The sequence below is a fragment of the Hemitrygon akajei genome, unplaced genomic scaffold (genome assembly GCF_048418815.1).
Source record: "Hemitrygon akajei unplaced genomic scaffold, sHemAka1.3 Scf000086, whole genome shotgun sequence".
In the NCBI taxonomy this organism is placed as follows: Eukaryota; Metazoa; Chordata; class Chondrichthyes; order Myliobatiformes; family Dasyatidae; genus Hemitrygon; species Hemitrygon akajei.
Window position 1 is genome coordinate 2452953 of NW_027331972.1, and position 22166 is coordinate 2475118.

Here is a 22166-nt window from a genome sequence, read left to right on the forward strand (position 1 = left end):
ATGAAGCAGGAAAAGGCTATAACAAGTTAGCAAATCGTTTTCAGGTTGCTATTTCCTTAGTTACATTTCTATTACATTTAATTACATTAATTACATTTCTTAATGTAATTCAGAAATGGCAGTTAAAAGGAATGGTGGAGGTCAAGTTGTGGTCTGGAAAACAAAGAAAACTTTCTGAGAGAGCTGTTTGTAGGATTGCTGGAAAGGCAAATCAAAACCCCCGTTTGACTGCAAAAGACATTCAAGAAGATTTAGCAGACTCTGGAGTGGTGGTGCACTGTTCTACTGTGCAGTGATATCTGCACAAATATGATCTTCATGGAAGAGTCATTAGAAGAAAACCTTTCCTGCATCCTCACCACAACATTCACCGGCAGAAGTTTGCAAAGGAACATCTAAACAAGCCTGATGCATTTTGGAAACAAGTTCTGTCGACTGATGAAGTTAAAATAGAACTTTTAGGCCAAATGAGCAAATATATATTTGGAGAAAAATAAGAGTGGATAATTTCATGAAAAGAACACCTCTACAACTGTTAAGCATGGTGGTGGATTGATCATGCTTTGGGCTTGTGTTGCAACCAGTGACATGGGGAACATATCACTGGTACAGGAAATACTGAATTCATTAAATAGCAGCAAATTCTGGAAGCAAACATCACACTGTTTAAAAAAAAACCAGCTGAAGATGAAAAGAGGATGGCTTCTACAACATCATAATGATCCCTAAAAGCACCTCAAAATCCGCAATGGACTACCTCAAGAGGCATAAGCTGAGGGTTTTGCCATGGCGCTCATAATCCCCCAACCTAAACATCATCGAAAATCTGTGGATAGACCTCAAAAGAGCAATGCATGCAAGACGGCCCAAGAATCTCACATAACTAGAAGCCTTTTGCAATGAATAATGGGCAAGAATCCCCCAGACAGGAATTGAAAGACTCTTAGCTGGCTACAGACACCGTTTATAAGCTGTAATACTTGCCAATGTGGGTGTTACTAAGTACTAACTATGCAGGGTGCCCAAACTTTTGCTTTGGGCCCTTTGCCTTTTTTGCTATTTTGAAACTATAAAAGATGGAAATTAAAAAAGTTAATCTTGCTTAAAATATTAAAGGAATGTGTCATCTTTAACTTTATGCCTTTTGGAAATCAGGTTATCTTTTATTCACTTAGCTATTCAAGTCAAGTAAAGTCAAATCATTTTTATTGTCATTTCGACCATAACTGCTGGTACAGTACATAGTAAAAATGAGACAACGTTTTTTCAGGACCATGGTGTTAATGACACCATACAAAAACTAGACTGAACTACGTAAAAAAAAACACAGAGAAAGCTACACTAGACTACAGACCTACACAGGACCGTGTAAAGTGCACAAAATCAGTGCAGGCATTACAATAAATAATAAACAGGACAATCGGGCAAGATGTCAGTCCAGGCTCTGGGTATTGAACAGTCTGATAGCTTGGGGGAAGAAACATTTACATAGTCTCGTCGTAAGAGCCCGAATGCTTCGGAGCCTTTTTCCAGATGGCAGGAGGGAGAAGAGATTGTATGAGGAGTGCATGGGGTCCTTCATAATGCTGTTTCCTTTGCGGATATAGATTGTAGTGTAAATGTCCGTGATCAGGGGAAGAATGATCCCGATGATCTTCTCAGCTGACCTCACTATCCGCTGCAGGGTTTTGCGATCCGAAGTGGTGCAATTTCACGGTAACATAAATCTTGACCAGGGGTGCATAAACTTTTGCATGCCACTGTTTCTCTCATTGCATTTAATTATCTCATTTTTCAATAACTTTGACTGCTCTCAATTTCCTTTGTCACTGGATCTAGTCCAGTTTTAATACTTTTTGAAATACATTTGCCCTCTCTCCAGCTTAATCCATCCCCTGCACAATATACCACTTGCAACTTTTCTGTTTGACACAGTTCATCTTCTAAAGATAGTTTCAGAACCACCTCCTCTACTGTTCAGTTTGCCATGTGCTGATTACAGACTGTGCTCTCAATCACATTCCAAAACTTGTCTCTTTTTCCACCCTTCCTTCTGTTCCTGCACAATAGTGACAGGGTGATTGAAATCCGCAGTCAAGATTAATCTGGCAATTTTGTACACCTCAGAAATGTCTGAACATGTATGTAAAGCAATACAGGCGCACACACACACACACACACACACACACACACACACACACACACACACACACACACACACACACACACACACACACACACACACACACACACACACACACAAAATGTTGGAGGAACACAGCGGGTCAGGCAGCATATGTGAAAATTAATAACCAGTCAATATTTTAAGCCGGGACCCTCTTTTGGACTGGAAAGGAAGGGGGAAGACACCAGAATAAAAAGGCGGGTGTGGGATGGAGAAAAATGATAGGTGAAGATAGGTGAAGCCAGGGAGCTGGGAAAGATAAAGGGCTAGACAGAAAGGAATCTGCGAGGTGAGCAGATGTGTTTCAATGTTTTCCTCTTATGTTTGAGGTTAAAGCTACACAGTCATAGATATTTTGTCTCAGTACAACATGCTTTTTGTCTCTACCCATTTCCCATAGAGCAGAAACAGGTCCTTCAGCCCATCATATCCATGCTGACCACTGTGCACCATTCGATTTCCCATAGAGCATGGAGAAAGGCCATTCAGTTCATCAGATCCATGTTGAGCATCATGCATCATTCCATTTCCCATAGACCACGGAAGCAGGCTATTCAGTCCATCATATCCATGCTGACCACAGTTTACTATTCCATTTCCCAACATTTGGTTCAAAGCCAACAATGTCGTGGCAATTTCAAAGTTCAAAATATATTTATGATTAAAGTATGTGGCCCATCTATGAACTGGATATTCATCTTCTCACAGGCAGCCACAAAGCCAAGAAACACAAGTGGTGGCCTAGTCCTCAATGAGTATCTGTTCACCAACAACTCGGGCAGTGTGTTTCAGACTGCAGACACTCTCTGGGTGATAAGAATTTTTTTTTGGTATCCCCTCTAAAACTCATGTTCCTCAGCTGAATTCTAGGTCTCCCATCATAGATACTTCAGCCTTGGAAACTGGTTTCTTCGTACTTACTCTGTTTATGAAACTCATTACTTTTCCTCTTCATTAGATCTTCCATTAGCAGCCTCTAAGCCATGGAAACCCAAACTTGCTTCTCAAACCCAAACTTTCACATCCCGTACCAGGCAATTGCCGAGTAAATCTGCTCTGCAGTGTTATCTGGGATATCACTGGGAATGGAGTGTAATTCCACAACTTAAGATATTAAAGCACTGTACTGGCTCTTCAGTGCATGACATTGTGCTGGCCTTTAACCCATTCTCCCCTCCTACATAACACTCCTTTTTTTTCTATCATCCAAATGAGTTTCCAAGTTTCTTAAATGTCCTCAATGTATCTGTCTCTACTACCACCCCTGCTAGTGTGTACCATGTACACACCACACTCTGATTTGAATGGAGATGCACATACTTGAATGACTTTGGCATAGACATGTGAGGTGCGATAGTAAATTTACCAATGACATGAAGATTTGTCAGTGCGTTACGTTGCTGGAGTTTGTCAGACTACACAGAGAGATCCATGTGTCAGTGCAGTAAAGATGTCTGAAGATGCTGCATGGACTGGGAAATGGAATTTGATACAGATTAGACTAGTTTAGATCAATTTATAAACACATGTACAGCAACACCTGCAGTTTGGGACTATAAATAAGACTGTAATGTACACCATGAACGCTTGAGTATGAGGGTAGGTTGAAGGACAACATGAGGGCATTCTATGGAGATGACAAGATAGCTATTTGTGAATGAATATGTGATACAGACATTTATTAGTTGGGGTACAGAATGCATAACTTTATTGAAAACTTGGCAGACATTGGGGTGGTTTTCGTTAGCAGAGCATGGGAAGATTGCAGGGGGAATGCAGTGGTAGATCACCAGGTTGGAGTGTTTCAGTTATGATGAGAGAGTGGAGAGGTTAGGCATGTTCTCCTCGGCAAAGAAGAGAAATACCATGTTTGTGTATAAAATGTAAGGGTACCGAGAGAGTATATGGTCATGTACTTTGTTAGAAGAAATGAAAGGTTAAACATCTTCTAAATGGAGAGGAATTCAAAAATCTGAGTTGCAAAGGGATTTGGGAGTTTTTGTATAGGATTCCCGAGGGGTTAATTTGCAGGTTGAGTTAGTGGTGAGAAAGGTAAATACGATGTTACCATTCAATACAAGATGACTAGAATATAAAAGCAAGGATGCAATGTTGAGGATTTATAAAGCACTGATGAGGCCTCACGGAGTATGGTGCCCAGGTCGGTGTACCTTATTTTAGAAAGGACATTCTGAAACTGCTGAGGGTTCAAAGGAGGTTCATGAAAATGATTCCAGAAATCGACAGCTTGTTGTAATGTTTGATGGCTCTGGGCTTGCATTCACTACAATTCAGAAGAACACGGGGAGACTTCATTGAAGCCTATCCACTGTTGAAAGGTGGATGTAGTGAGGATGCTTCCTCTGGTGAGAGAGCCCAGGACCAGATGACACAGCCTTGGAACATAGCATCACCCTTTAAGGACAGAGATACAGAGGAAAATCATTAGCGAGTTACTGGTGAATACGTGGAATTTGTTTCCACAGATGACTCTGGAGGCCATCTTTATGTAGATGTAGAGCAGAAGGCTGATAGATTCTTGATGGGTCATGAGGAGAAGGCAGGAGATCATCTTGTTGGTGAACATGCAGTCCCTAGTGAATAGAGTTGATGATATCAGAGCTAGGGTACTGAATCAGAGGGACATTAGGACCGTGTGTCCCTTGTTTCATGGAATCCTAGTTAACCCTTTCCATTCTGGATACAGTGATTCAGATCGATGGGTTTACCATACACCGTCTTGATAGATCTACTGAGTCTCTCAAAAGCAGAGGTTGAGGAGAATGTCTTATGATGAACTCATCTTGGTGCACAAATATGACAGTTTTGTCCCAATTCTGCTCACCAAACCTGGAATATCTAGCAATTAAGTGTGTCCTTTTTTACCACCACAGGAGTTCTCCGGGGTCATTTTGTTATCCGTATACATTCCACCTCCTGCCAACGTCAATCAGGCTTTAGATCATATATGTCAAACTCAAGGCCCGTAGCCAAATCCGGCCCGCGGTGGAATTATCTTTGGCCCGTGAGATAATATCTAATTACTATTAAAGCTGGCCCCAGTAATCGAAGCGCCTATGGCGTATGATATGGCTAATGCTGAGTTTATTCAGGTACCAGGTTTTCAGGGTTTTTAGTGTTTATTCGGCAGTCTTGCTCGGCAGTCTGCTTCATAAGAAACGGAATTTGTAAAGTGAAACACTTTGTAGTTATAGCAGAGACTGAGACACATGAGAGCAGGCTGAAAAAACGGAGGCAACGAAAGCTGCGTTCGCACGCGTCCGACTGATCCGGCTCGCATGAAGCTGCATTTTGCTCAATCCGGCCCGTGACCTAAAATGAGTTTGACACCCCTGCTTTAGATGATCTGAGCAATGGGATGAATATGCACGAAACAGTGCACTGTAAAACCTCCACCATTATTTTGAGAAATTTTAACCAGACCAGTCTGAACAAGAAAAATCACAAAACAATTACCATCAACAGATTACTTGCAATACCAGAGGGAACATTGCTACATTATCATCAAGAAAGACAACTGTAATATTCCACACCCTCACTTCGGGAAGTCTGATCACCTGGCTGTACTTCTACTCCCTGAGTATAGGCAGAGACTGAAGACTGCAGCGCAAGTAGTGAGGACCGACAAGGTTTGGGCAAGGGAAGCACAGGAGCCCCTATGGGACTGCTTTGAATTGGTGGACTGGACTGTATTCAGGGATTCATCTTTGAAGCTGGATGAGTATGCTGTAGTTGTTACTGACTTCATTAAAACCTGTGTGGATGAATGTACTGTTTGCCTACAAAGACTTACTACACATTCCCAAACCAAAAGCTGTGGTTGAACCAGGAAGTACGTCGTCTGCTGAAGGCTAGATCTGTGTCATTCACGTCTGGCGATCTAGGTCTGTACCAGAAAACCAGGTATGATTTGAAGTGCACTATTTAAAGGGTGAAGAGAAAATTTCAAACAAGGTTGAAGGTAACATTGGGTGCACAACAACTCTGGCAGGGTTCGCATGCGAATAGCATGAATGGCAATGATGCTTTACTACCAATGCCTTCTACGTCCACTTTGAAAGGGAGAATTCAACTGCGACTGTGAAGATCTCTGCTGCACCTGATGACTGTGATCTCTGTCTCAGAGGACAATGTTAGGCTGTCTTTATGGACAGTGAACCTTTGTAATGCGGAAGGTCACGGTGGAGTACCTGTTGAGGCTCTGAAAACCTGTGCCAACCACCTGGTGGCAGTAAATAGGGACATTTTCAACCTCTCAGTGCTAGGGGTGGAAGCTCCCACTTGTTTCAAAAAGGCAACAATTATACCAGTGATTGAAAAGATTAACTTGAGCCACTGTAAAGACGACCGCTTGGTAGTACTCACATCGACAGTGATGAAGTTCTTTGAGAAATGGTCCATGACTAGACTGAACTCCTGCATCAGCAAGAACCTGAACCCATTGTTATTTGCCTATTGCCACTATAATTCAATGGCAGATACAATCTTAATAGCTCTCCATGTGGCTTTAGACCACCTGGACGTCACAAACACCTATGTCAGGATGCTGTTCATTGACTGTAGCTCAGCAGTTAATACCATCAATCCTACAATCCTGACTGAGAAGTTACAGAACCTGGCCTGTGTACCTACCTCTGCAATTGGATCCTCAACCTCCTATCTGGAATACCACAATCTGTGTGGACATCTCCTCCTCACTGGCCATTAACACTGGTGAACCTCAGTGATGTCTGCTTAGCCCGCTGCTCTACTCTATATATGCACATGACTGTGTGGCTAGCCATAGCTGAAATGTCATCCATAAATTTGCGGACAATATATCATTGTTGGTAGAATCTCAGGTGGTGATGAGAGGGCTTACAGCATTGAGTTATGCCAACTAGTGGAGTGGATTCACAGCAACAACCTGGCATTCAGCATCAGTAAGATGAAAGAGCTGATTGTGGACTTTTGGAAGGGTAAGACAAAGGAACACATCAATCTTCATAGCGGGATAAGAAGTGGAGAGAGGGAGCAGCTTCAGGTTCTTGGGTGTCAAGATCTCTGAGGATCTAACCTGGTCCCAACATATCGTTGCAATTATTAAAAAGGCAAGACAGTGGCTATACATTATTAAGAGTTTGAAGAGGTTTGATATGTCAACAAACACATTCAAAAACGTCTATAGATGTATTGTGGAGAGCATTCTGACAGGCTGCATCACTGTCTGGTATGGGGAATGGGGAAGTTAATGCACATGACCGAAGGAAGCTGCTGAAATTTAGTCAGCTCCATCTTAGGTACTAGACGACAAAGCACCCAGGACATCTGCAAGGAGCGGTGTCTCAGAAACATGTTGTCCATTATTAAGGACCTCCAGCACCCAGAGCGTGCACTTTTCTCAATGTTACCATCAGGTAGGAGGTACAGAAGCCTGACGTCTTAAACAACCAGCGATTCAGGAACAGCATCTTCCCCACTGCCATTCAATTCCTAAGTGGATATTGAAAGCTACCTCAGTTTTTTTATATATTGCTGTTTTATGGCACAATTATTAATCTATTCAATATACGTACACTGTATAAAGTACACTGAATAAGATTTTTTTATTATTATTATTTTCCTCTATTTTATATATTGCATTGAACTGCTGCTGCTATGTTAACAAATTTCACTTCATATGCCGGTAATAACAAACCTGATTCTGACTCTGATTGGGACTGAGAGGAAAAATGTATCTGCCACGTTGATGGGCCAGACTCAATGGGCCAAGTTGCCTAATTCTGCCCCTACATCTTATGGTCTTGTATCGTTGGTAGATAAAATTAAGGACTAGGGAATGTGTAGCAGTGGTTAAGAGGCTTTGTGAAGAAGACCTTAACCCACGTAGCAGCAAATGCTTAGTTTGCACTGTCTTGGAGAGTGGTTGTTGGCAGAATTTGTGTCTAGATGAGTAAGAATCATTTAGGCAAAGAAGGGCTTGGACGAGGCTGGGCCTGATAAGGCTGAGGGGTGGGCACTACCAGCACAGGTGTTTCTACACAGCATGATTCAGTGATACTCCCACCAATTCAATAAAGAGAGCTGAAAGATTAAACTGAACTGGCAGTGTTTATGCAAGTAGTTGGCCATTATTTGGAGACTGTAACTGAAGTTGGTGGGGGTAAGTTGTAAGAGGCATTAGTATCAACACTGTTAATTAGTAATGCTAATTACCATTATTGTTTATACCATTGAGACTGAGCATACTCCTGCTGCAGGTTCCATACTCAGAGATCCGTGTGCAAACCACACCATCCTGGATCAGCCCTGGAGGAGCACGGATTGTTCATCGGAAAAATGCAGTAAATACATGAATGATGAAACCCGGACAGAAGGATGGTACCAATTCAAGAGGTAACTTAAGCCAAGACCCTTCATCCAGACTGAAAGAAAAGGGGGTGGTATCCAGTTTAAGAAGATATGGGGGCGATGAAGAGGAGTACGAGTGGAAGGTGACAGGTGAGACCAGAAGAGGCGAAGGGTGGGAAATGTGAGAGGCTGGGGTTTGATGGCTAGAAGAGACAGAGCACTGAGGAAGGAAGAATCTGATAGAAGTGGACAGTGCAGTGAAGGGAACGAGGTGGGAACCAGAAGGACAGGATGGACTGGACAAGGGGCCACGGAGGAGAAGAGGAGAGGGGGAGTAGGGTACCTTCTGCTTCTGTTCCATTCCAGTTTGGGTGAAGGACCTCAGCTCAAAATGTCATGTGTTGATTGTCCACTGCATTTATTATCTGCATTTGCACAGTTTATTTACAGTCCACAGTCCTGATGTTTACAGTTTACTGATCCTGTTTACAATTATTGTTCTAAAGATTTGCTAAATGTGCCCGCTGAAAAAGAACATCAGGTTTGTATGTGGTTACAGAATGTGTGCTGATAATAAATTTTACTTTGAACTTTGCCTAACTTGCTGAGTTTCTGCAGCACTTCATGAGTGTTGCTCAAGATTTCCTGCATCTGCAGAATATTTTACTCAAATATCATACAGGGAGATTAGGGAGAATATTAAACCAATGGAATAGGCTGCAGTTCCTGCTCATTCTCACAGTGGTTGGATAGTTCAGGATGGAGATGCTGTTTTTTTTTCCAGTTCTGGAGGCTGGAGGATTCCTGAGACTGTCGTTCCAACATACAAGTGCTCCGGGAAAAGCTCAGGCTGGTTAAACGGTAAGATCATAGTGTACAACAAAAGGACTTGGTTTCTATTCCGTTAGGTCAGACTAGACACAGTTCATGTCAGATGACCCCTTCTACAGAAACAGAACTCGACATCCCTGAGAAATGTTCCCCGGTCTCTTAAGCCATGTTGTAGCCCTGGATCTACAGGGAATCTAGCAGTGATGCATTGGCTTCCTGTAGATCCCTGGTGCATGTAGCTGAACTCTGGATCTGCCGGTATAGCCCACTCTGAATAAAACCTGGTGCAATTTGAGTGAAGGAGCAGCACCCAGGGAGCTGAATGTATTCCATAGGAGCCCACAGTTCATGAGGTAATTAATAAGACAATGTAATGTTTCCACATAACTGTCTATGAAGTTTCTCAGTCATCCAGGTAATTCCATTTCAAGCAGTTGCAAATGAAGGCAACTGGACTTGCTGTGTTGTCTAGAAGATGTTTTCCCGCTCATCCGAGAGGCTTCTTCAGTTCTGATCCATGGTGGGCGGTTTTTCAGCTTATAAACTCTGAATTGCTAAAGGTATAGCAACCGCATGAGGGTCATTGAGATTTACAGAGGTAATGAGGGGGTCAAAGTCTTACTTTTGCATGAATGGAAGTGTGAACTGTTGTAAAGATGCCAGGGTATTGATACGGCATTGTCAGTAGTGATAGGTGGTGTCGTACTCAAATTCCTCTGTCCAGTCATAGGTTTTCCAGTTTGACAAAGATGGCTTCTTTAACCCCTCTTTCATACCACCTACCTCCCTGTCCTTGTTATCAAATGAAAGTCCCTGTCCTTTAGGTGTAGGTTTACAGAGGCCATCTGTTTGTGAAGTGGTTGTTATGTCTCACCGATATACAGATCTGTGCAGTTCTCATTGCATTGAAACACATACACAATATTGCTCTATTTGTGCCTGAATGTAGGATCCTTAGGGTGAAAGTGTTTCTGTCTTACTGTGTGTGTAGGTCTGACAAACACAGGGTTTATTTTTTTCTTCTAGACAAAATAGCAAGTCCAGTTTCCTTTATTTACTACTGCTTGATAAAACTCTGTAATGCTTTCAGTTAAACCCATTCCTTAGTTTTCATGTTGCAAATATTTTAAAAATCTTGTTTCTTTTTTAAGGCTTGTTATGTTTGTAGTTAAACTCATCCAAAAATTATAAAAGCAACATGAATTTTAACAACTTATCTCTGCTGCAATTGTTATCAGTTTTGGATATTTTCTGAGCTTGCAGGGGTCTCTGATTCTCTTTGTAGATGTTCAACAGTGGGTCAGCTTGCTCATGGCTCCAGTGTTGTCAAAGTGCTTCGGGGGGAGGACTTGTGTCTCATGGGACAGAGACCCACAAGGTCTCGTCAACAGGAGCTGTCCTCTGAGACTAATTGTGGCTATGGGGAGGACAGCAGCTCACACTGACTGAGCCCAATCAGACAATGGGTTGTGAACAATGGATTTGCAGTGGGTCTGGTTGCATGTTTCTTATTATACGGTGGAGACAAGTATATTTTACAATGTTTACAAACCCCATTTCAGGCAGCCATCCCAGCGTGGGAGAGGGGGAGGTCCACAGGACTGTCTGCTTCATCTGGGAGCAAAACAACTGCGAAACAAAGCGGACAATCAAGATCAAAAACTGCGGTGCTTTCTTTGTGTATTGGCTGAAGCCAACACTCTGCTGCAACAAAGTTTATTGTACAGGTATGTTACCATTCCCCATTAACACACAGTGGGGGGGGGGATTATTTGGAAATTTTGAGACATCCCAAATGATGAAAACACAGTTTGCTGAATTTTACTGTCTACCGCATGATCAGCAGATCATCTCGATTATCTCGGTTATTTCCCCTGTACCCAGAGTCCAAGTCAATCTGCCAAGTCAGAATCTAATCCTCCTGGTCTGTAGGCACTGTAAATCTAAGCAATACGAATAAAATGCAGGAGGAACCGCAGGCCAGGTAGTGACTATGGAAATAAAAAGTACAGTCGCCATTCTGAGCCGAGACCCTTCAGCAGGACGTATCATTCCCTCATTCACCTTCCCGACTGGGATAAATGATGTTTGGGATGTATAAGGACACCAAATGGTCACATGCAGCTTCTTCACAGATATCATCAGAAGTTAGGATTGAAGCTTGGTTGCAAAGCATCTGAGCCAGCAGCTCTACCACAGGACCATGAGATACAAGAGCAGAGTTAGGCCGTTCACCCACCGAGTCGGCTTTGCTAGTTAATCATTGTTTACTCATTTTCGCTCTCAATTCCATTCTCCTGCCTTCTCCCAGTAACCTTTGGCATCCTGTCTAATCAGGAATCTATTTAAAAATAGATCTATTTAAAAATCCACTTTAAAAATACCTAATATCATTACCTCCACAGCCACCTGTGGTAACAAATTCTACAGGTTCACACCATCTGAGTAAATAAATTTCTCAGAATCTCTGCTCTTAATGGACACACATTTATTTGGAGACTTGTCCTAGACTTGCCCAAAATAGGAAACATTATCTCCGCACCCACTTTATCTATACTTCTGGTCTTCTATAGGTTTTAGTCCACTAGTCACCAGCAGCCAATGAGAAAAGGCCCCCCTTTATTCCCACTCTGCATCCAGCTGGTCAGCCAATTTTCTGCATTTGCTGGTATCTTTCCTGTTGGAAACTGATCCTGTGAAGTAGTCTCATGTCTGGCATCTTGTCAAAGGCCTATTGAAAATCCAAATTAACATCCACTGATTCTCCTTTGTCTGATCTACCTGTTACTCCCTCAAAGAATTCCAAAAGAGTTGTCAGGCAACATTGCCTCTCAAGGAAACCATACTGACTTCTGCTTATTTTATTGTGCCCCCAAATACCTTGAAAACTCATCCTTTTTACAATGGACTTGAACATCTTCCCACCACTGTAGTCAGGCTAACTAACTTTTAATTTCCTTTTTTTCTGTCTCTCTCTGCTCTTAAAGAGTGGAGTGACAATTACAACTTTCTAGTCTTCCAGAACCATTTGACTTTCAATGATTGTCAAAATATCACCAATGCCTCCATCATCTGTTCACCTAACTCTTTCAGAACCCGGAGGTGTAATCCACCTGATCCAGGTGACTTACCTTCCCTCAGACTTTTTGCCTTCAGTTGTCTTCTCGTTAGTGACAGCAACTGCACTCACTTCTGCCACTGAAACTCAAATTTCTGGAATGCTGGTAGTGTCCTCCTCAGTGAAGGCTGACATAAATTCTTATTAAGTTCAACAACGATTTATTTGTCCCCCATTACTGCTTCACCATCATAATTATCCAGTGGTCTAATAGCCACATTCACTTTTTTCCCTCTTTTTTTTCTGTATCCTTATTCACATATTGGTTACCTTACCTTCATATTTCATGTCTATGAAGGTTCTCAGTCATCTAGGTCACTGTACATCAGACAGTAGTAAATCAAGGCAACTGTACTAGCTGTGTTGTCAGGAAGACATTTCACCACTTATCCAAGAGACTTCTTCAATTCTGATCCATGGTGGGTTGTTTTCTAGCTTATAAACTTGAAATTGTTTAAAGGAATAGCAATCACTCAAGGGTTGCTAAGAGTTGTAAAGGTAAGGAGAGGGTCATTAGTCTTATCTTTACATGAATGGAGATGTGAAGTGTTGTGGAGACGCAGCGTTAGAGGTGGAAGGACTGCATTGTAAGTAGCTGATAGGTGGTGTCATACCCCACACATCTGTTCAGGGATGGGTTTTCCAGTTTGAAGAAGATGGCTCTTTAGCCCTTCTTTCAAGCCACCTGTCTTCTCTGTCCTTGTTATCAAAGGAGTGTCCTTGTCCTTTAGGTGTAGGTATGCAGCTGAGTACATTGGAACTGCACAGATCTGTATATCGGAGAGACAGAACAACCACTTCACAAATACGTGGCACAACACTGGGGGACTAACATCTTAAGTCAAGACTCAGCTGTATATCTGGACCTAAAGGACAGGGGAGACTCCTTCAATGATAACAAGAGAAGATTAATGTCCCTCTCATTACCTCTTGGAATTGTAACGACCCTTATCATATTGTTATACCTTTAAACAACTCAGTTTATAAGCCGGAATGCTACCCACCATGGATCAGAACTGAAGCATCATCTTGTATGAGTTGTCTTCTAGGCAACACAGCAAAGCCAGTTCCCTTGATTGTATACTTCATATTCCATGTGTTTGTTCATAATTGCTTTTTAAGTTGTCTTCCTTTGTTTTTTTTTAACTTCTGTTGTATTCTGATTTTTTTTTAAACCATGGTTCTTTTCGAAGTCAGGAAAGAAGCACAAAACTTGTTGCTCCATGGTCTTTTTATTGAGTATTGGCAGAACAAAGGGAAATTGAAAATGGACTGTCACCTGCTAGTAGCAGAAAAAAACTCAGTGCTGTTGTCTGGTCAGCTCTTTTTATACCCATGGGTAAGAAACATTCCATTCAAATATGCAGATAAAAGTCAACCAGTCAGATACTTCTATTCAAATAATGTAGCAACATAGAAACTTCCAGAGCAGTCTGGAATTATACAAATGCTACCACCAGGGGTCACATTGAACAATGATGTTAACATTGACATACATTGGCTATTTTGATCTGTGAAGGCTAATGTGCCAAAAGCTTTCTTTATGGCTCCATCTCCCCGTGAAACCACTTTCAATAAATGGACCTGTATATCCAGATCCCTTTGTTCCACCGCACTCCTTCACGCCCCGGCATTCATTGTGTAAGTCCTATGCGGGTTAGTCTTACTGTAGTGCAACACCTCTCACATCTTCATTCAGTTCCATCTGCCATTTTTTAGCCCAGTTTTCAGCTGATGCAGATCGCTTTGCAAGCCATGATGGCTTTCTTCACTGTTAACTGCACCTTCAATCTCAGTGTCATCAGCAAACTTGCTGATCCGGTTAACCATTTCATCATACTAATTGTTGATATTGATGACAAGGTATAATGGACTCTGCAATCCCTGTGGCTCTGCATTTGTGACAGGACTCCAGTCAGAGAGGCAAACATCTACTTTCATTCTCCACCTCCTCCTAGAATGTCAATGTCTAATTCAATTTCTTGCCTCATCTTGTATGTCGAGCAGCTGAGCATTCTTGACCAACCTCCCATGCTTTTCAAATGCCTTGTTAAAGGCCATGTAGACAGCATCCACTGCCTTGCTTTCATCACCTTTCCTGGCAACTTCCTGGAAAGCTATTCAAGATTGGTTAGACTTGATCTACCACCATGAAACCATGCTGACAATCATGAATCAAATCATGTTTATCCAAATAATTATCCATTAGAATAACCTCCAATAATTCTCCAACTACTGGTATCAGGCTCATTGGTTTCTAATTTCCAGATTTATTTTCAGAGCCTTTCTAAAACAGCGTAATAAATTGGTTATCCTGCAATCCCCCAGCACCTCACCTGTCGTGAAGGATAAGTTAAAGATTTCTGCTTGGGCCATAGCGATTTCTGGATTTGCCAGAGAACACTTTTTCAGGCCCTGGGGATTTATGTACCCTAATTTTCCTCAGGACATCAAATGCCTCCTTCTGTAATCATTGAGCAGAGGCCAGTTGGCATGATCAGAAGCTGGAGAGGATGTAAATCACTTGGGTTCACTGATCAAGTATTAAGGGAAGTGACTCCCAGCATTTTTTCGGAGCTTTAAACAGTGGCCAATCGAAGAGATCAGAAGTTTGAGATGACATAATTCACTCAGATCGGCTGATTGAGTATTAAAAGCAACAACACACAGTGTTTTTGTTCATGCTTTCATCAACAGCCAATCAGTGTTCAGAATTAATTAGCAGGAACAAATTAAAATCAGGCCAGGGCAAGCGGAGGAGTGGACAGAGTTGAAGTGGAGATTTTGAGGCTTTAGCTTCTTGCGACTTCAATAAAAATTGGAAGTGAGAAGACACTTCCAGCGTCACTGACAACTATGAGAAATACATCCAATGCACTTCTAATAATTGGCAATAAGGAGTTGGAGCTGGAACTGGATGAACCCTGTGACCAACCCCTCAACAACAGGTGTATTATTATATTATTGTGGGGGGGGGGGTTGGTGGATGACTGTGCAGAGGAAAGTCTCTGTAACCAAGTCTGCCTCTGTGACTCAGAAGGGAACTGGAGAGAAGAGGTGAGGATGATAGGGAATTCATTAGCTAGGGGAACAGAAAAGAAGTTCTCTGGGTGAGAATGAGATTCCTGGATGGTATGTTGTGTCCAAGGTGCCAGAGTCCAGAACAACTCAGATTAGTGCTGAACATGCTTATGTGGGCGGATGAACATCCCAAAGTTGTTGCCCATGTAGTTACCAATGTTGTGGGAAAGAAGAGTGATGAGATTTTGCATTGGGAGTTCAGGGAGTTAAACGCTAACAGGATCTCCAGGGTTGTAATCGTGAGGCTAGAAATAGGACAATTATACAGTTTTAAGATTTGTCTAGGAGTTGGATTTTTGGACCATTAGGTTCTCTTCCAGGGATGGTGGGGTAGGTTTGCACTTGAACTGGAAGCGAACTAATATTCGATCAGGAAGGTTTGTTCATGCTGCACGTGTGATTTCAGCTGGAGTTGCAGAGGGTTTGGGAACCAGAATGCCAGAACAGTTAGTGAAGGGATCTGGAGGCTGATGTTGGTAAGACCTCAGACCGAGTCAGAAATCTATAGGTTGAGTATGGTGTAACTCATGTCCAGAGCTGCATATATTGTAGGAAAGTTGGATGAGCTCAGGGTATAAATGAACACCTGGAATTATTTTTTAGGACATGTCATGTCTTACAAACCTGAGGGGGTCAGGTCATGCCTTACAAACCTGTTTGAATTCTTTGAGGATTTAATAAAACACATTGATAAAGGTAAAGCAGTGGATGTAGTATATATAGATTTCAGTAAGGCATTTGTTAAGGATCCCCATGTGAGGCTCATTCAAAAAGTAATGAGGCAGGGAATCCAAGGAGACCTTGCTTTGTGGATCCAGATTTGTCATGCCCACAGAAACCAAAGTGTGGTTGTGGATGGTTCACATTCTGATTGGAGGACGGTAACCTGTGGTGTTCCACAGAGATCTGTCTGGGACTCCACCTCTTTGTGATTTTTATAATTGACCTGGATGAAGAAGTAGAAGGGTGGGTTAGTTAGTTTGTTGATGACACAAAAGTTAAGGTTTCTGTGGATAGTTTGGAGGTTAGTCAGAGGTTGTACCGGGACATCAGTAGGATGCAGAGCTGGGCTGTGAAGTGGCAGATGGAGTTCGACCCAGATAAGTCTGAAGCTATTCATTTCAGTAGGTCAACTTTGAAGACAGAATATAATATTAATGGTAATACTCTTGGCTGTGTGAAGGATCAGCGAGATCTTGGGGTCCATGTATATAGGACACTCAAAGCTGCTGTTACGAAGGTGTATGGTACGTTGGCCATCGTCATCCATGGGATTGAGTTCAGGTGCCGTGAGGTAATGTTATAGCTTTTCCAGACCTTGGTCAGACCCTACTTGGAGTACTGTGTTCAGTCTTGGTCGACTCATTGCTGGAAGGATGTTCATACGATAGAGGGATTTACAAGGATTTTGCCTGGATTGGAGAGCATGCCTTATGTGAATAGATTGAGTGAATTTGCCCTTTTCTCCTTAAGTTGACGGAGGGTGAGAGGTGACCTGACAGAGTTGTATACGACGATGAGAGGCATTGATCATGTGGATAGTGTTACGTATTCAGGCAACAATAAATATATGTGAGTTAGGCAAGGGTTTTTATAACAAATAACCCGTTTATTAAACACTGAAAACAAACCCCCCAAAAGTAAACAAACACTAACGTAACCGGAAAACAGCTGCTGTGCGGCAGCTTCACAGTTCTTAAAGCGATGCAGCTCAAACAGTTCTTAAAGCGATGTTGCAAAAACAGTTCTTTAAAGCGATATTGCCAAAAGTTCAAAATGCTCAGTCCATTTAAAAGGAGAAACTTTTTAAGGCAATTTAAATTCTCTTCCACGTCGTTTTCCTTCGATCCCCGGCGTTGAACTCTTCCCACGAAGAATTTTATGAAACGTAACGGCTTAAAGGCACTGACCTTTCCTTTATCATACTGTTCTCAATCTTCTGCTATCCCGCAGAGATTAACACGAGAACAGTCAACGAAATCCTTCCGAATGAGGATCACACAAGGTTGAACCCATTCCACCTTCGAAATTCGATTCTCCTCGATCTTTAACTCCCGAACTCCTATCTTCACTCTCCATTAATTCTTAACTAGCAGTATTGTAAAGAAACTGCTGGCAATGACCTTTTAAACTTTAGGCATTAGATAAAACTTCATTTTTCAACTAAACTGCGTCATAACATTAAATCACGCAGTGGCATGAAGTCAACATGGCAAATCCAGCCACGAACTGCCCCTCCCCACAGTGAGGGGTCCTCCTCTTATACCCTGTAAAAAAAAAAGCCTGTCACATGATCTCTATTGGTGGGAAAATGACGTCACTCCACCATCACAAGACCATTACCACAAGTCCAGTATAACTTCAACCCCAGTCACGTGACAAGGGTGAGGCTTTTTCCCCAGGTCTGAAATGTCAAACACAAGGGGTCATATTTTTAAAATGCTTGGAAGTACGTACAAGAGGATGTCAAAGGAATTTTTTTCACACAGATTGTGGTGGGTGTGTGGAATGCACTGCTGGTGGTGATGGTGGAAGCGGATACAATAGGGTCTTTTCAGAGCTTCTTAGATAGGTACATGGAGCCAAGAAAAATAGAGGACTGTTTGGTGCCTTTGAAATGGGTCCCAGAAACTCCAGCTGTTGTTGTTCTGCCTTCATCCCTGCTCAATCTCTCAACCTTTCCATGTGTTAGGACTAATGGTGTCCATTCTCAGGGTCAGGTAGTGATGTGAAGGTATATTGAAATTATGAAGTGAGAATGGTGAGTGCCTCGTAATAACTCAGGAAGTGAGCAATGCTTAGAGAATGAGGACACATTGTTATTGGAGAGTCTATCAGTCTGGTGTCAATCATTGTTGACAGATTGCCTCCAAACTGAAATTTTAATTCATTTCAGCTTCCACAGATGCAGACTGACTGATTCAGCATTCCTGTGTTTTCTGCTTCAGCTTCAGATTTCCAGCACCTGCAGTTCTGTTCTTATTGTTCGTTGTTCTCTTCAGTTTAATTTCATCCCAATGGGCTAGTCAATTTTCTGTTCCTCTATTCTCACAATGTGCCACTGTTTATTACAGATCCAGCATCTGTACCAACTCCGCAACCCAAGGGGACAACTCCGGAGCCAAGTGATGATTTATCTATGATCACGGACCCAGCTACAGGCTCAGGTATTAGTTGTGGGGATATGTTTTAAACAGACTCCTCTCTGAAATCATCATTCATCAGATTCAACCAGAATCAAGGAGTGTGGGATTGACTGAGGGGAGAATGGTGATAGAGTGAACAAGGGAGAGGGATACTCAGGGGACTGAGGAGATCAGGGTGTGGGATGACCTTAATGGTGTGGGGAAGATCGACTGGAGGGGTGAATTGAATTTAATTGAATTGACTTTATTTCTTTATTTCTTACATCCTTCACATACATGAAGAGTAAAAGTCTTTGTGTTATGTGTCCATCTGAATGTATAATGGGCAATTTATAGTAACTTATAATAAATAGTATGTACAATGGACATACAATTCTATCAGGATCAATTAATTACTCGTAGTGGCCTTGTGGAAGAAGCTGTCATGGAGCTTGCTGGTCCAGGTTTTAATGCTGTGCTAACATTGATAGTAGCAGCTGGAACAGTTTGTGGTTGGGGTGACTCAGGTCCCCAATGACCCCTTGGCCCATTTTTACACACCTGTCACTGTAATTGCGTGAGTAGTGAGAAGTTGACATCTACAGATCCACTGTGCTGTCCACACCACTCTCTGCAGAGTCCTGCCACTGAGGGAAGTACAATTCCCAAACCAAGCAGTGATACAGATAGTCAAGATGTTCTTAATTGTGTCCCTGAAGGAGGTTCTTAAGATTTGGAGACATGCCAAACTTTTTCAACCGTCTGAGGTGAAAGAGGTGTTGTTGTGTTTTTCTCAGTACACATCTGGTATGTACAGACCACGAGATGTCTGTGGTTATGCATACACTGAGGAGTTTGAAGTTGTTCATCTTTTCAACCCCAGATCTATTGATGGTGTTATGGGAGAATCTGTCTCCATTCCTCCTGTAGTCCACAATCAGCTCCTTTGTTTTTGTGTCATTGAGGGAGAAGTTGTTTTCTTGATACCACTGTGTCAGGGTGATGAATTCTTCTCTGTAGGCTACCTCGTTATTATTTGAAATGTTATATTCCCTTGTTTCCTGCTGGTAGGAAATTCTGCCTCTCAGTCCGGTCAGCTTGTTTTCCAGGGACTGCATGTTAGCCAGGAGTATGCTACGGAGTGATGGCCAATTAGCATGCTGTCTCAACCTCACCAGGATGTTGCTACTTCTCTCTGACCTCCAGCATCGCTTCCATGGTAGCGATGGTGTAATAATAAGTAGGGGACCCCTGTGTAGAAAAGACAGCGCATTGTGGGAAAATGCCAACTCCCCAGTGTTCAGAAGATTTAGTCGGTCATATATGATGTGACTATCAGCTTCTTGAACAAGAAATTCAAAGGAAATTGCAGAAATTATCAGTACACTTATGTTGGTAAGGAGCTCGCAACATGTCTGCCATATGCAGCGCAATCTTGTAGTTCTTGAGTGAGGGAGGAAGCAATGTGTTGAGGTAATAAGTAAGGGGAGAGTGAGATACTGAAGGAAGTCATATGATCGAGGGGTGATGGAGAAACTGATGGGAGAAGAGTGATGGAGCAACAAAAAGAGTGAGATAGGCGACAGGGATAGTGAAGACAGAGGGTTGTGGTAAGGCCAAGAAGTTGTGAGAGTTATGAAGGTGTGAGTGATGAGGAAGCAAGTAAAAGAGTGTTGCATGTCAGGTCTGACCAATGGGAATGGAGACAAATATGTAGGTTTCCAATGAGCTTGGGCGTGGGGGAGTACAACTGGGCCTGGTACGTGGGTGAATGGGATGAACAGAAGGTCGTGCATTGAGATAAACTGGAAGTGCAATGAATAAACAGATGCTCTGATTAATTGAGTGACTGCAGTAGACAGGGTCATATCTGAGTATCACTGAATGTTGCATCTTCGAGGATTGTTCTGGAGTGACTGACGAATGGGTAGGGAATATTTCAGTGTGAGAATGGAGGGAATTGTCAAAGAGTGTTCTAGCCATCATTTGGAATGATGGAGCTGATTCGGATGAGATGATTTAAGTCAGTTGAGTGGGACACAGAATGCAGTGACTGGTGTTTGTGAACGGGTGTGATCGGCATTTTGAAAGTGTCATGTAGTCCTTTAGTTTCATCCCATCACATGATCGTTCAATACTTCCACTCCTGCATTCACCATGTTCGACTGATTTAATACTAGATTCAGGATGTCTTGGAAAATTACAAATGTCACTCCACTCTTCATGAATGTAGAGAGGAAGAAGGAAGTAAATGATAGGCCATTTATTCTGAAGTCAGCTTTTGGGAAGATGTTGGATGCCCAAATGAGTGGTTAATTGTCTGTTCCTATGTCCCCACTATGTACCCCTGTTTGTTACAGATCCAATATGTGTACCAACTCCACAACCCAAGGGGACAAGTGTTAAGCCAAGCAATGATTTCTCCACGATCATGGACCCAGATTCAACATCAGGTATCAGTTCTAGGGACGTGTTTTACACAGACTCCTCTCTGAAATTATCATTGAAGTTATTCAACCAGAATCAAGTGACTGAATGAGGTGACATGGGTGACCAAGGGAGATGGGTGACGGAGAGGTCGAGGGGGATGGGTGACGGAGGGAGTTTGGTGACCGAGTGGCCGAGTGAGATTGGTGATAGAATGGCCAAGGTAGATATGTGATGGAATGGCCGAAGGAGATAGGTGATGGAGGGATGTGGAAACACGAAATAGTATTACGTAATGGTTCTGAGCAATTGGAACAGACACATATATCTAGATATTCCGAGCTGTGGGATGGTGGAGGCCTCTCGGCCTGGTACGTGGGTGAGTGGGATGACCAGAAGTTCGGTCATTCAGATAAGCATGAAGTGAAATGAATGTGAGGATGCAGGGGATTATTTTGTTACCAAAGCACAGAGAGTCAGATAGGACTATCACTGGGTGTTGCATCCTCCAGAATTGTTCTGAGTGATGGATGTACAGTCAAGGATGGCTCAGGTTGGGTATGAAGAGAAAAGTCAAAGAGGGTTCTAGCCATCAGTTCGAAAGATGGAAGTGATTTGTTTCTTATGACTTACGACAGCTGAGTTGACCTCTCATGGGAGGAGCATGGGGAATACAGTGAATGGTGGTTGGGTGAGTACTGTATAACCTTATATTGCAGCTGTGGTGGACATTTGCTAGAATGATGGAAGGCTGGTTTTGATTATTCCTGTAGTTTCTCCTATCACAAGCGAGCTCAATATTTCCTCTCCCCGCACTCACCATGTATCCCTGACTTAAAACAGATTCAGGGTCTCTGGGGAGCAGTAGGGTACAGAGCAGGTCTTTGCCGAATTTCCCATATCCATACAAAACACATTTGTCAGTGGCAGGTTTTGTAGAAAATTAGCTTCCTGCAAGTCTCTGTAGTGAATGCCAGTGTAACCATAACTGGGGAGAAGTTCGGAATGTAGATAAATCGGCTGGACTAGATGGTGTACCCCTACTGTT

General features: G+C 42.5%; 1 protein-coding gene across 1 annotated transcript in view; it reads left to right on the forward strand.

Annotated features, from left to right (window-relative positions):
- Nucleotides 1-22166, forward strand: part of LOC140722724 (uncharacterized) — a 60188-nt gene that overhangs the window by 19137 nt on the left and 18885 nt on the right. Inside the window, exons 8-12 of the mRNA XM_073037415.1 lie at nucleotides 8446-8581; nucleotides 9321-9397; nucleotides 10930-11094; nucleotides 18641-18733; nucleotides 21052-21144. Coding sequence (XP_072893516.1) covers nucleotides 8446-8581; nucleotides 9321-9397; nucleotides 10930-11094; nucleotides 18641-18733; nucleotides 21052-21144 — 564 coding nt within the window. The remainder of the gene's footprint in view (nucleotides 1-8445; nucleotides 8582-9320; nucleotides 9398-10929; nucleotides 11095-18640; nucleotides 18734-21051; nucleotides 21145-22166) is intronic.